At 40.7% G+C, this 15,719-nt stretch overlaps 2 protein-coding genes across 2 annotated transcripts; both read right to left on the bottom strand.

The window, feature by feature from the left end:
- Positions 1–234: 234 nt before the first annotated feature.
- Positions 235–2,831, bottom strand: LOC115386862 (beta-galactoside-binding lectin-like). Its single transcript, XM_030089310.1, has 4 exons — positions 2,823–2,831; positions 2,678–2,757; positions 727–901; positions 235–612 (listed from the first exon to the last, which is right to left on the bottom strand). The coding sequence occupies exons 1-4, from the start codon at positions 2,829–2,831 to the stop codon at positions 466–468; spliced, it is 411 nt and encodes a 136-aa protein (XP_029945170.1). The 3' UTR covers positions 235–465.
- A 3,556-nt stretch (positions 2,832–6,387) lies between these two features.
- LOC115386679 (beta-galactoside-binding lectin-like) lies at positions 6,388–12,515 on the bottom strand. The gene is made up of 4 exons (XM_030089095.1): positions 12,507–12,515; positions 8,748–8,827; positions 7,264–7,435; positions 6,388–6,871 (listed from the first exon to the last, which is right to left on the bottom strand). Exons 1-4 carry the CDS (start codon positions 12,513–12,515, stop codon positions 6,725–6,727), a joined length of 408 nt encoding a protein of 135 aa, XP_029944955.1. The 3' UTR covers positions 6,388–6,724.
- Positions 12,516–15,719: the final 3,204 nt, after the last annotated feature.

Genomic DNA, 15,719 nt, shown 5'->3' with positions numbered 1-15,719 from the left:
TCACGTTGGTGGAGCATGATCCTAAAGAAATCAAACAATGAGACCCGACCTCAGACCGATCTGATGGATGAAGGTTCACTTATAGCTGCTGGGTAATTGAAAGGAAGCCAAAGAAAACTTTTTTTTTAATCATCAAATATTTTAATAGGCATTGTTCCATGTAAGCATTATAGCCAATTACAAATGTGGAATGTCTTGGAAAGCAAACTGTGAACACTTCAAGGCACAGTGAAGAAAGCTTTGGCACATTTTATGAAGTTCTATAAAGCAAAACAGATTCACGTCAACAAAGACGCTAAATGTTGAAAATAATTGTCAAAAGCACAGAAAAGCAAATCAGTTGTCAGAATGACATTCTAAGTGTGGCTGCTTGCATCTGCTCTAATCTCACTAAAATCTCATCTCGCAGGTTAATACATGATGAGCATTTGAGGTGACACCTCATGCACATGGGAGAATGGAGATCTACTTAATCTGCAAACTGGTGAAGCGAACTTTCCCTTCTAAGTCCATCACTGAGTATTCCTTTGCACAAAAGCGATTGGGGAAGTTGATTGTAGAGCCATCTGATAAAGTCACCACAAACTGAGTCGGAGTGAAATCAACGATGACCTAAACAGGAAGATGAAGTGAGAAGGAACATGACATGAGTATACACTCCTGTGAAGTAACAGATATCTCAATAAAACAGCTTAACAACAAATACTATTAATAAAAATGTCTCACCTTGAACTCCTGTCCCTGGCAGAAAGGGAAGCTTCTCTCTCTCACCTCCTGACCCCATTGGTGGTGCTGGAAAGTATTGCAGACCACTGTGTTGTGGTCTCCAACAGAATCGAAACGAACAGAAATGTGGAGTCCAATGGTGGTGAACTCATCAGTGCCAATGTTGATGTCAAATCTACAGAGTAAAGAAAACATATATCAGTCAATTTTGTCAACTTTCTTTAGGATGAGGGTGAAACCAAACACATGAAATCATTCAGAAAACCTCAAAAGCTGCTTTTTTCTTTTGTCCAACCTCATCAGCTCACAGTACTAGTCAGTTCACGGTGCTTCTGTGGATTTTAATAATGAACATAAAGTCAAGTTTGGCCTCTGTGCTGCAGGGAAACCAGAGCAAGGAGTAAAGAATAAAGAAGAAAAAAAATTCTGTACTATAATCAAATGTACTGTTCTGTCCTTGAGCCCACAAGGAGGCAGAACCACCTGACTATCCAGCTGACAGTGCATGGTGCAGGGAGTGCCGATATGGAGCACGGTGAGCCCCTTCAGTGATTGCACCCTGGGCGTCTGCCCACATCGCCCAAAGCAAAAACTGTCCCTGCTTTGCAGTGAATGAAATTGGCAAAGTTTTCTTTTGTGAGTAAGAAAAGAAATATCTGTACTGTCAGCATTGTAATTTTAATACAAAAGCCACATAGTTTCTCTTCTGAAAAATGTCTCAGAAATGTTGTAGAAAGTTGTTGTCATCGTTGTGCAAATTTATGAAATGAAGAAAAAAGTCCCTTTTTTTTTTGCACTTCTGGATGCAACAAAATTAAAGGAGAAACAGAGAGCTATATTTCCAGATTGACTTTTACATCCTGTTTATTGAATGGTCAGTTGAAAATGGATTTTTAACGGCTGAATGTCCAAAAAAAAAAAAAAAAAAAAAAAATCGAACAATAAAATCAAGTAAAAATGGAACCAAGAAATCAGAATTTCTTGATGGAGCTGTAGAAAGAATGGAAACGTTTTCACCCAGACACAGAAAATAAATCTCTATAGATTTATATTTTTATAGAAACAGCCAAAGACTGTGTTGTACAGAAATTCTTAATACTTTTATTGGTAGACGATGTTTTTTCTGCTGACCTTCATTGTGATCTCTGGAGTCCCTCTCAGGGGTCCCACACCCCTTCTTGAAACCAGAGTTGTAGCTGGAGTGTGACTACTTAAAATGTGGATTCTCTGTAATGGCATCAGTTAAAGGTGCTTGTGTGTGTGTATGTGTGCGTCCGTGCGTGCGTGTGTGTGAAAACATTTTAATCTGGCTTTAAACAACTGCTGTTTTTTGTCTTTATTGTCTTCTAAAAACTCAACTGTCATTGAATTATTGTGATTAAAATGCCACAGATATCTAATGTTATATCCATTCATGCATCCACATATTGACATGAGGGCTGGGTGAGCCAAAGAGGAGGATCAGGGTGAAGATAAATATCAAAAATTACATTGAGTTTATCTGTAATTTTATGTGAGTATACTTCTCAAAATGAACACATGACCAGACACAATGCTATGGAGCCCCGCAGGTTTCACTTGGAGCACATTTCTGTCAAACTTGGATTCATCCCATGTCTCACCTGGGGGGTTATCTGAAAGTGGTGCAACATCCTAAACTAGGTCTCTCTGGTTGTATTGCATATAGAAATCTCTCTCATTTATTCCCAAATTTCTGCCTCGGTTGTTTCATCCATTTGGAGATTGAGATCATTTTTCCACACCTGACGCAAATAGCCAATAGTATTATCACTGGCAAGATTAAGTCCAGCGGCCAAGAGTGATTTCCTGCTTCTGTTGAGAAGTAGACATTCTATTTTTTGGCATTCTAGAGACTTGGAAAAATCTACAGTGTGAATATCAAAATTGCTCAATAGAGGTCTTTTTCGTCAGGGTTTGCTTCCAAGATTACCTTGAAGAATCAAGATCAGGGATTCCAACAACTGTCATGGTGTGTCCCACTTTGAAGGGCAAGTTCTTTACAGTCACTCCCTGTGGAGGACAGTGACAACAGCAGGTTTAGAAAAAAAAGATTATTGTGTTTAAGCAGAGTGTACCAGATCCATTTTGGACAGAAAATAAGCCCCACCTACCAGCGCTATCAACAACATTCTGCATTTGTCAAAGACAGTTCAACCAGTTCACCACTTTCATCGACCAATATATAGACTCTGCTAACATCAGCTGCCAACTCCATTTTTAAAGCGTGACTTGAATCTGAAACAGTAAAACTTACTTTCTGCATCTTTGCTGAAGTTGGTCAGATCTTGAGAAGAGATGATGTTGCTTCAGGGCCTCACCTCCCTGCACCCAGACAGGCCTTTATATACACTGCAGGGCGGCTCCTCCAGCTGACTGACATTTCATTGCACCAATACTGCTTTGCTGCTGCTGAGCACCCTCCCATTGAATCAAGTGTAAAAATGTTCAGAAAGTGTGACCAAAGTGATCACTAATTATTTAGTTCAGCCACAAACCTTAATGTCCATGTGGTGCTTTTTTGCTTCTCAACTAACAGGGAGATCAAATGGCAGCTTCTGTTGCTGATGTGCTCATGAGGAACTGTTGCGTTTTCTCTGTAAAAGTGCCTTGAAATGACTGTAGTAAAGCTGAATTGAAAAACAGGCAGTGAATCACGTTTTCGTGATGATCTGAATCTCTGACTCACAATCAATTGTATTCTACACTTTTACCTGCCTGCATGCTGCTCCTGTAACTGACACTGGCCCTCACATACTTGCACTACATCACTCGTGCAAATGTGGATAAACTGATCCATGCATTTTTCCTGTGTTGTTCCATGATTGAGTCTGGCAAATTTTAGTAATAATTGTAATCCATATGATTGTACTTTGCCTTTGCATGCCATCTCAAATCATATGAACATGCGAGGAGGATTACTCGAGGACCCTGAAAGCCGAACACTGTAAACAAACACAGTATGGACTACCTCACAGACAAGTTTGCCCCACAGTTTGGGGGCATAGGATTGCGAGTCTAACATGGTGGTCTGCAGCACGGGAGCCCCACAGGGAGCAGTCTTTCTCCATTTTTCTTCACCCTGTACACTGTGGACTCCTTGCAGCTGTCATCTACAGCAGTCCTCTGATGACTCTGTGATCGTCAGTCTCATCTCAGATGATGATGATCGGGAGTACAGAGAACTGAACCAGGACTTTGTAGACTGGTGGCGGTACCACAGAACCTCGTGTCCCACACATTTGAATGCATGCTTCCATGCGCCCACCAGGGGGTGCAGGATAATGACTGTCCACCTGGCTGTCACACTTACACTTGGGACATCAATTAGATGCCCCTCCCCTTATACAGCACCCCCACCACACACACACCACACACACACACACACACACACACACACACACACACACACACACACCACACACACACGCCTCAATGCACATCAACATGATTTGATGGATTAGCTTTATGAACTTCTTGTAGGGAATTACAGGGAAGTTATAAATGTAATAAGAGATGTGGAAAATAAAATTAAAAAATAATATAACATCGACATGTTTTTGTGCAAGCTGTAGTTCTGTGGAAAAGTGACTCGGGAACATCACTGCTGCTTGTCACAAAAGAACACAATAGGAGGGTTAATAATCAATACACACATGAAAGGTGACTTGATGGGTTAGCCTTTATGAGCTTCTTACAGGGAATTACAGGGAAGTTATAAATGCAGTAAGAGATGGCGTGCAAGGCGTAGTTCTGTGGAAAATAACACCCACATCAGTTAAATAGTAGCTGCTGGATAAATTAAAAGATGTGATGTTTGAAGAAACACAAGTTACTGTGGAAACACTACAACTTTATTTCAACACTGCAAAACATACCCAAAAGAAAACTGATGAGAAGTGGCATGCCCAAACCTCTGGAACTGTCACAGTAACTTATGTATTGTCAGTTTAAGCTACATGTAGATACATTCTGTTTGTTGTCAGGTCTGCAGTGATATTTTTGTGCAGATTTATTTTTACTAAAATTCCAAATATTAATTTGGCTAAAAGAAAAATAAAAGCAAAATCCTTCAACAAAGGTAGACAAGATCAATTAGTTGGTATTTGGCACCAGGACCAAATTCTTTTCTTTTTTTTATTTCTCTGCAATCTGTGTTTGTTTTGGCCATATACTGGACATAACTATAAAATAAAATCACAAAATCAGTCAAGGATCATGAAAATGTGTTATTTCGTACACTCAAAAAAAAAAAATGAAACATTGACTTTAATTAAATTTATTTTGTCAACAGGTTCCACAAAAATGAATTATGTTACATAAAGGTGCTGTAGGCAGGATTCGGCATCTCCGCCATCTTGCTTAGGTAACCCTAAGCACTGAAGATTGATGACTGGTAAATGGGAGAAAGACAAGATGAACACGTGCCAGCTGTTACATGCTGAAAACCACAAGTTAGCAGGGTTTTCTGATGACTGTCCCACATCACTGAACTGCCCTCGATAATGAGGAAAGACCACCTCTGAGAGAGCGAGAGGAGCATCACATCTTCAATACCAATGAAGCATGAAGAAGATATCAGTGGTGAGTTCTTAAGACTCCATTTCAGTGCTGGGAGAAACTTCCAAGGTTTGCATTTGTCTCGTTTAAAATTAATTGTCCTTACATGAGGTGCAGTCTTATTATTTAAGATATGATGATTAACCCTGTTGTTGAATTTTTTCATGCTTTATTATTGTCTGGAAACTGGGCTTCAAATTATACCTTATGAAGACAGTTTTAATGAAATCAAAATTACTGACAAAATTAATAAATGCAGCTGAGGAGTAGATCATATAAATATCATGAGAAAATTATTGTTCTGCTGTTTCAGTTGTGTTTTAACAACAGTCTGTTGAATCTAATGATGCTTGTGCTTGAATACTTCTTCCAGGGCTACTTTCACTCCTGGAAATGTTTAGAAAGCAGAGATGAAGAAAAGAAAAAAAAGATGTAGATGAAGACAGACAGAAGGATTCAACTGCAGCCATCAAGATAAACAAATCTCCTCCAAAGAGATCAAATAGATACTGACAGGTAGCTTCAGGAAATCCATTATTTCTCTCAATAACACACATAAAACACACACAACACACATGCTCCTGTTAATGAATACTCTCGAAGAAGAAAGAAAAGGTCATCTGCCGTGATCCAGTCAGCCTTTGTCTCACTGGATCACAGCCTGGGAACCTGTCCTCCCAAATTCTCTTCTCCACCTTCGCTTGTTGATCCATCCTGTTCTTTGAATTGAATTTGACCCAACGCCACAAAATGAACACAAACAACAACAAAAACAGCCTAATTCTAACACTTTAAGCTTAAAATGAGACTTTTCCTTCAGCTATTACTGCAAAGTCCCCATCACTGGAAACTTTAACTTTAATCATGAGTTTAATCAAAACTCAAAGCAGCAAACTCTAAACTCAGATTTAGTGTTGATAAAATATCTGAAAGTTTACTTGTATCGGGAACACAAGTCACGTCGGTGGAGCATGATCCTAAAGAAATCAAACAATGAGACGGGACCTCAGACCGATCTGATGGATGAAGGTTCACTTACAGTTGCTGGTAATTGAAAAGAAGCCAAAGAAAACTTTTTTTTAATCATTACATATTTTAATAGGCATTGTTCCATGTAAGCATTATAGCCAATTACAAATATGGAATGTCTTGGAAAGCAAACTGTCAAACACTTCAAGGCACCGTGAATAAAGCTTTGGCACATTTTATGAAGTTCTATAAAGCAAAACAGGTTCATGTCAACAAAGACGCTAAAGGTTGAAAATAATTGTCAAAAGCACAGAAAAGCAAATCAGTTGTCAGAATGACATTCTAAGTGTGGCTGATTGCATCTGCTCTAATCTCACTAAAATCTCATCTCGCAGATTAATATATGATGAGCATTTGAGGTGACACCTCATGCACATGGGAGAATGGAGATCTACTTAATCTGCAAACTGATGAGGGAAACTTTCCCTCGTACGTTTATGACTGAGTATTCCTTTGCACCAATGCGATTGGGGAAGTTGATTGTAGAGCCATCTGATAAAGTAATGACAAACTTCGTTGGAGTGAAATCAATGATGACCTAAACAGGAAGAAGGAGTGAGAAGGAACATGAGATGAGTATACACTCCTGCTAAGAAAGAGATGTGTCAATTCAACAGCTCAACAACAAATACGGTAACACTTTACTTGAAGCCCCCCTGTATAACACATTATAAGTAGTTATAAACACTCATACATGATCACAATGCTTTATAGCGCACTATACAGCACTATAGGATAGGGTTAGGGTTATGGTTAGGGTTAGATCCTGGCATTGTGATCATCTATGAATGTTTATAACTATAGCTACACGTGTTATAATGGCATTATAATGCTTTATAAATGTACTTATAATGTGTTATACAGGGGGGCTTCAAGTAAAGTGTTACCACAAATACTATTAAAAAAAAAAAACAGTTTCAAATGTCTCACCGTGAACTCCTGTCCCTGGCGGAAAGGGAAGCTTCCCACTTTTACCTCCTCACCCCATTTGAAGTCCTGGAAAGAATTACAGACAACTGTGTTGTGGTCTCCATCAGCGTTGAAACGAGGGTTAAAGTGGAGTGCAATGGTGAACTCATCAGAGCCAAAGTTGATTTCAAATCTACAATGTAAAAGAAAACACGTCAGTCAATTTTGTCAAAATTCTTTAAGTTTAAAGCGATACTTCAACATTTTGGCAAATTGGCCCATCTCGGGCAATTCGGTAGTCATTTAGAACAGCATACTTACTTTTTTTGTGAGGGCGAGCTGTTGTTTATTCAGCGGTGAGTCTGAGGAGAGCTTCACGGCGGACATAATGGAAGTGGACGGTACAGTTGCTTCCCTCGTCAAACTCATCAAATACACAATCCAACAACCCCAAAACACACTTTGGTGGACACGTTATAATCTGCACATTCACTACGCTGTGAAACACCAACAAATAATATTGTGGCATTACGACATTGAAGCAAATATTGGGAACTACTTTTTCTTTTGAGATCACTATGCCCAGATGCCATGTTTAGTAAGTAGTTCCGTCTTAGCAATCTTCGCAAAAAAACGCTCAATCTCGTAATTTTGCATTAATATTTCACAGCGTAGTGAATGTGGGGATTATAACGTGTCCACCAAAGTGTGTTTTGGGGTTGTTGGATTGTGTTGGATTGTGTTGGATTGATGAGTTTGACGAGGGAAGCTACTGTACCATCCACTTCCATTATGTCCGCCGTGAAGCTCTCCTCAGACTCACCGCTGAATAAACAACAGCTCGCCCTCACAAAAAAAGTAAGTATGCTGTTCTAAATGACTACCGAATTGCCCGAGATGGGCCAATTTGCCAAAATGTTGAAGTATCGCTTTAAGTTCTTTCTTTAAAATGAGGGTGAAACCAAACACATGAAATCATTCAGAAAACCTCAAAAACTGCTTTTTGTCTTTTTTCGAAACCTCATCAGCTCACAGTACTGCTCAGTTCAACATTTTCACCCACACACAGAGGTTTTCTTTTTTTTTTTTTTTGTTACAGAAAAGATGTAAGGTTCTGTTGAACAGAAATTTCTAATGCTTTTACTTATCTATTTTGTCAGAACATACCCAAACAATTGTTACTTTTTGTCTTTATTTCCTTCTAAAAAGTCATGTGTCGTTGAATTATTGTTATTAAAATGCCACAGATATTTAAGGTTATATCCATTTATTTATCCACATATTGACACGAGTGCTGGGTGAGCCAAAGAGGAGGATCAGGGTCAAGATAAACATCAAAAATTAAATTGAGTTTACCTGTAATTTTACACCAGTACTCCTCAATATGAACACATGACCGGACACAATGCTTGTAAAACCCGAACTCCACGTGACACTTTGTGCACATTTCTGTCAAACTCGGATTCATCATCATTTTTTTTGTCAGGGTTTGCATTCAAGCTTACTTTGGACAATCAAGTTCAGGGATTCCAACAACCGTCATGGTCTGTCCGAGCTTGAAGGGAAAGTTCTTCACAATCACTCCCTGTGGAGGTACAGAGTGACAACAGCAGGTTTAGAGAAAAGATTATTGTGTGTTAATACAAGCAGAGATCCATTTAGGACAGAAAATAAGTGCTACCAGTTTCCTAAGCCAGTGCTATCAACAACATTCTGCATTTGTCAAAGCACAGTTCATTTCTCACTTTAAACTTAATTTTAATTTTAAATTTTGTACATATTTTATTAAGCCATTGTTTTACTGACTGCTCTGCATGCCCTTTGAATTGCCCCTTGGGGACAAATAAAGTTTTTTGAATTGAATTGAATTGAACCAGTTCACTACTTTCATCAGCCCGATATAGACTCTGCTAACATCAGCTGCCAACTCCATTTTTAAAGCATGACTTGAATCTGAACTTGGAAACAGTAAAACTTACGTTCTGCATCTTTGCTGAAGTTGGTCAGATCTTGAGAAGAGATGATGTTGCTTCAGGGCCTCACATCCCTGAACCCAGACAGGCCTTTATATACACTGCAGGGCGGCTCCTCCAGCTGACTGACATTTCATTGCACCAATACTGCTTTGCTGCTGCTGAGCACCCTGCCACTGAATCAACTGTAAAAATGTTCAGAAAATGTGACCAAAGTGATCACTAATTATTTAGTTCAGCCATAAACCTTAATGTCCATATGGTGCTGATAGCTCCTCAACTGACAGGAATATCAAATGGCAGCCTCTGTTGCTCATGTGCTCATGAGGAACTGTTGCGTTTTCTCCGTAAAAGTGCCTTGAAATGACTGTAGTAAAGCTGAATTGAAAAACAGACAGTGAGTCCTGTTTTCATGATGATTTGAATCTCTGACTCACAACCAATTGTATTCTACACTTTTACCTGCCTGCATGCTGCTCCTGTAACTGACACTGGCCCTCACATACTTGCACTACATCAGTCGTGCAAACGTGGATAAACTAATCCATGCAATTTTCCTGTGTTGTTCCATGATTGAGTCTGGCAAATTTTAGTAATAAATGTAATCCATGATTGTACTTTGCCTTTGCATGCCATCTCAAATCAAATGAACATGCAAGGAGGATTACTCGAGGACCCTAAAAGCCGAACACTGTAAACAAACACAGTATGGACTACCTCACAGACAAGTTTGCCCCACAGTTTGAGGGCACGAGATTGTGAATCTAACATGGTGGTCTGCAGCACGGGAGCCCCACAGGGAGCAGTCTTTCTACATTTTTCTTCACCCTGTACACTGTGGACTCCATGCAGCTGTCATCTACAGCAGTCCTCTGATGACTCTGTGATCGTCAGTCTCATCTCAGATGATGATGATCGGGAGTACAGAGAACTGAACCAGGACTTTGTAGACTGGTGGCGAGACCACCGGACCTCGTGTCCCACACATTTGAATGCATGTCCACCAGGGGGGGCGCAGGATATTGACTTTCCACCTGTCACAATAACAGTTGGGACTTCAATGAGGTGCCCCTCCCCTTATACAGCAAACTTGGTGGCCACCTCAATTGCCTATACCCAGGGTCGACCGCCCACACACACACACACACACACACACACACACACACACACACACACACACACACACACTTTAATGATTATCATAAACATAAAAGGCTACTTGACAGGTTAGCTTTTATGAACTTCTTACAAGTAATTACAGGGAAGTTATAAATGTAATAAGAGATGTGGAAAATAAAATCATAAAAGAAGATAACACGGGCATGTTTTTTGTGCAACGCGTAGTTCTGTGGAAAACAACACCCACACCAGTTAAATAGTAGCTGCTGAATAAACTAACAGATGAGACGTTTGCAGAAACATAGGTTACAGTGGAACCACCACAACTTTATTTCAACACTGCAAAACACACCCAAAAGAAAACTGATGAGAAGGAGTGGCATCCCCAAACACTACTGGAACTGTCACAGTAACTTATGTATTCTAGTTTAAGCTACATGTAGATACATTCTGTTTGTTGTCAGGTCTGCAGTGATACTTTGGTGCAGATTTACTAAAACTAAAAATATTAATTTGGTTAAAAGAAAAATAAAAGCAAAATTCTTACACAAAGGTGGACATGATCATTTCGTTGGTACTACTTGGCACCAGGACAAAATTCTTTTCCCTTTTATTTGTCTGTAATCGGTGTTTGTTTTGGCCATATATCGGATGTAACTAATAAAATAAAATCACGAAATCATTCAAGGATTCTGAAATGTACTATTTTGGAGTTTCACTCAAATTTGCACATTGATGTTGCATTCGCTTCATAAATAATGATGCACTGCTCTCTCTTACATAAAAATTGACCAGATGATTTCTTTGGTACTTGGCATCAGGACATCCTAGACCAGAGACAGATGATCGACACTGTTGTCGTATCATCTGACCTCCAGCCATGTGTCTTGGACACTCGCATGAAGAGAGGGGCAGAGCTGTTGTTTGAACGATCTACTTGTGGTGAATTGGATCTGCTGTCAGAGGAGGAAACCAGACAGACTTAGTGGGCTCAAACCAAGCAGCAACCTCCGCTCATAAAACATGAAGATAATGGGGAAGTGCAAAAAAGCTGTAATTTCAGGGAAATTCCAGCATGGGGCGATGATGCTGGTTTCAAAAAGAGCTCCGGGCTCATTGGAACCCATTCAAAAATGTCAATTTTCAGAGTGAAAATAAACAAATAAAGCGCCCGGTTTCAGAACATATTTTGGTCTGTATCACTCGTTTCTACAGCCGTGCTGGCTTCACCAGACTCTGATTTTCAGATCAATCATCTGTTGATTTTATATTACGAGTTAAAGTTTTGCATAAATCGCCCTATCATAGCGCCTCCCCTGTCCCCGTGATGTGGTCACGTGACGGGCGGCACCAATCACATTTACATCCGGTTTCAAATGTCTCAATATGGAGACGTCCTGCTAAATTCGCGAAAGTCTGCATAACGGCCTTTGGGAACGCAATGGGTGACGTCACGAAAGCTCCATCCATTATATTAATGATGTATGGCTATGTGAGGATGTGCTGGGAAACAACTCCCACCTCCTGGAGAGCTTATCCCAAATCCCGCGGGAAGCTGGTAACATTAAAGGTATAATGGACGATTTTCTCGAAAAAGTCGAAGCCAAACATCTGTTACTCACTTTTTGAAAAACGCGCATGCGCCAGACCATCCTACCTGCTCTGCTGCTCCTACGATGGCGTTACGCAAGCATTTCTCCAATGTTCTCCGCCTCCATTCTTGAAGCAACTGCTCAGAGCTGTGGATATACAGTCTCCGGTGTTGGCCGTGGAAACCAGAAGTAAAGGATGTTGTTGAGCTAAAGAAAGAGTCCCATAGAGTCTTGATGGGTCGTGGAACTTCTGAAGCAGCTCACGGGTACTGGCAGGCCAATGAACATGTGAGATGAACAATTTTTCTTTTGTATGTTTGTTATACGTAAGACAAACAGAAGAAGCATCATTTTGAAAAAAGATTTTTGATTAATGTTTCTCGACGACCACCCTTTGAACCGTAACATAACAGAAGGGTTAATTAGCATTGACTTAATGTGTCAGACAAGTAGCTTGATGGAATTAATGATCTTGATCTTAAAATATGATCTTGAAATATTAAAATAAAATTACATTTTGTTATTTTTCGTGGCTCAAAATATGGGTCACACTCACGGAAGCCGTTATGCCCGCTAAAACATTGTACATTTATCAAGACTTTCAACCCCAGGTTGGTCAAGTATGGAGACATGTAAGAAAATAAAAATATCTGAAGAAAACAGAATTTGCCTGGACATATTCATCTGCATTTATGTCTGATGAGAGAGGCCTACCGGTATGCCTAATTTGTGGAGAGAGACTGGCTGACAATCAAATGTCAGATGACATTTGCAAAATAAACACACAGACCTTGCTGAAAAATATCCGGAGGGAGAAGAGAGAACAAAAGCTGTTTCGGAACTGATGCAGAGGGCTGACCTGCGGAAAAATCAATTCAAGAAGTGGATGAATTCTGCAAATTCAACTACATATGTTTGTTTTGTGGCCAGTGATGGAAAGCCTTTTACAAACAGAGAATATCTGAAAGAGTCATTCATTAAGATTTCAGAACACCTATTTGTGGACTTTAGAAACAAAAGTGAAATTGTGCAAAAACTCAGAGCGATACCTCTCTCTGTGAAGACTAAAAATGGCAGAAAATATCACAAGACAGCAAATCAAATACATTAATTCCACTCCAGCATCGCCTGTGATGAGTCCAAACACAAAAGTGACATTGAACAAGTAGCACTGTTCTGCCGATACGTGAACTCTGCTGCACCACAGGAAGAAATGGTTGAGCTGACGCCACTAAAATGCCAGACATGGGGTGATGACATCTGTGAGGCTGTGCTTGATTGTTTGGGAGCCAAAGAAATAAATACAACCCACCCAGTGTCAGTGTCTACTGATGGTACACCCAGTATGACTGGACCACAATGAGGCTTGGTGGCCTTGCTGCAGAAGTCCCTGGATAGAAAACTGCTGACGTTTCACTGCATCCTGCACCAAGAGGCATTGTGTGCCCAAACTTTTCCTCCAGAATTCACAGAAGTCATGAACGTTGTCATTCAGATTATCAGTAAAATAATGACAAAAGGTTTAAATCACCGTCAGTTCCATTCGTTACTGGATGAGGTGGAGAGCACTTACTCTGATCTCCTGCTGGATAACAGAGTCCGGTAGCTGCCCAGAGGAGAGGTGCTGAAACGCTTTGCTGCATGAATTGGAGAGGTGAAAACGTTCATGAACAGCAAAGGGCTCACCTTTCCTGTGCTGCAAAAGCTGAACTTCATGGTGCACATGAAGGCGAAGCTGAACACACTGAATACAACTTTTCAGGGGCGAGGAGGCACAGCGTGACACATACTGGAGTAGGTACAGACCGTGAAAGCGGAGCCTCACGGTCCTTCTGACTTTTTGGGTTTTAAGCAGGAGGTGTCAGAAAAACAATCCAATTATCCAGGAAAGGGAGATTAGTGCAGCTGGAGACGGCATCATAAGTTCTTTCGTATACAGTACCAGCATCAGTTTACTATGTAACGGGCGACTACTGATGACGTATGATGATCTCAAAGGGCTGTCCCATTTCTTAGGGGGGAATTTCAGGCCCTACCCCTTGACACTCCGTTTCAAGGGGTAGGGCGAGGGGGAGGGTTTAAGGGCTTGGGCTAGGGGTAGGGATGAAAAATAGAATTGGAATTGGGCCTTTGACTGTGATTTGAGGTTGGTTTCTGTCTGCAGATGAGTGGCTTGTATGCTGGGGTCAGGGCCAGAGACATATGGTCAGAGAGACCCAGATGAGGCAGTAGTCTGGCTTTGTAGGCCTGTGGGATGTTGCAGTAGACCTGATCCAGTGTATTTTTCTCACTTGTGGGGAAGTTCACATATTTGTGGAATTTCGGCAGCACAGACTTCAGGTTGGAGTGATTAAAGTCCCCGCCACTATAACGATGCTGTCTGGCTGGGCCGCTAGGTGTAGGCTAATGCTAGCATGTAGCTTCTCCATAGCTAGCTTAGCATTAGTTTGAGGCGGCACATACAGGACTGTCTCAGAAAATTAGAATATTGTGATAAAGTTCTTTATTTTCTGAAATGCAATTGAAAAAACAAAAATGTCATACATTCTGGATTCATTACAAATCAACTGAGATATTTCAAGCCTTTTATTATTTTAATATTGCTGATTATGGCTTACAGCTTAAGAAAACTCAAAAATCCTATCTCAAAATATTAGAATATCATGAAAAAGTATACTAGTAGGCTATTTAACTAATCACTTGAATCATCTAAATAACTCGAAACACCTGCAAGTGTTTCCTGAGCCTTGAAAAACACTCAGCTTGGTTCAGTAAACTAAATCACAAGTATGGGGAAGACTGCTGATCTGACTGCTGTCCAGAGGACCATCATTGACACCATCCATTAGGAGGGTAAGACACAAAAAGAAATTTCTCAAAGAGCAGGCTGTTCACAGAGTGCAGTTTCAAAGCACATTCACAAAAAGTCTGTTGGAAGGGAGAAATGTGGCAGGAAACGCTGCACAATCAAGAGAAATGACCGCAGGCTTAACAGCATTGTGAAGAAGACCCGCTTCCAGAATTTGGGGGAGCTTCAAAGACAGTGGACTGAAGCTGGAGTCCAGGTATCAAAAGCCACTGTTCACAGACGTGTCCGGGAAATGGACTACAATAGCCGTATTCCCATGGTCAAGCCACTTCTGAACTCAAGACAATGGAAAAAGTGTCTGACTTGGGCTATGGAAAAGAAGCACTGGACAGTTGAAGAGTGGTCCAAAGTCCTCTTTTCAGACGAAAGCAAGTTTGTATTTCATTTGGAAGTCAAGGCTGGAGAAAGGCTGGTGAGGAGCAAAATCCAAGTTGCTTGAAATCCAGTGTGAAGTTCCCACAGTCAGCGATGGTTTGGGGAGCCATGTCAGCTGCTGGTGTTGGTCCACTGTGTCTCATCAAGGCCAGAGTAAATGCAGCTGTGTACCAAGAGATTTTAGAGCACTACATGCTTCCTTCTGCTGAAAAGCTCTATGGAGATGATGATTTCATTTTCCAGCATGATCTGGCACCTGCCCACAGTGCCAAAACCACCAGTAACTGGTGTACTGACCATGGCATTACTGTCCTCGATTGGCCTGCCAATTCCCCTGACCTGAACCCCATTGAGAATTTGTGGGGTATTGTCAAGAAGAAGCTGAAAGACACCAGACCCAACAATGCAAATGAGCTAAAGGCCACTATTGAAGCATCCTGGGCATCCGTAACACCTCAGCAATGCCACAGGCTGATTGCCTCCATGCCACGCCGCATTGATGCAGTAATTCGTGCAAAAGGATTCCCAACCAAGTACTGAGTGCATTAA

The sequence above is a fragment of the Salarias fasciatus genome, chromosome 4 (genome assembly GCF_902148845.1).
Source record: "Salarias fasciatus chromosome 4, fSalaFa1.1, whole genome shotgun sequence".
Classification (NCBI taxonomy): domain Eukaryota; kingdom Metazoa; phylum Chordata; class Actinopteri; order Blenniiformes; family Blenniidae; genus Salarias; species Salarias fasciatus.
The sequence above is the reverse complement of the archived record's forward strand: the minus strand, read 5'-3'. Positions and strand labels throughout refer to the sequence as shown.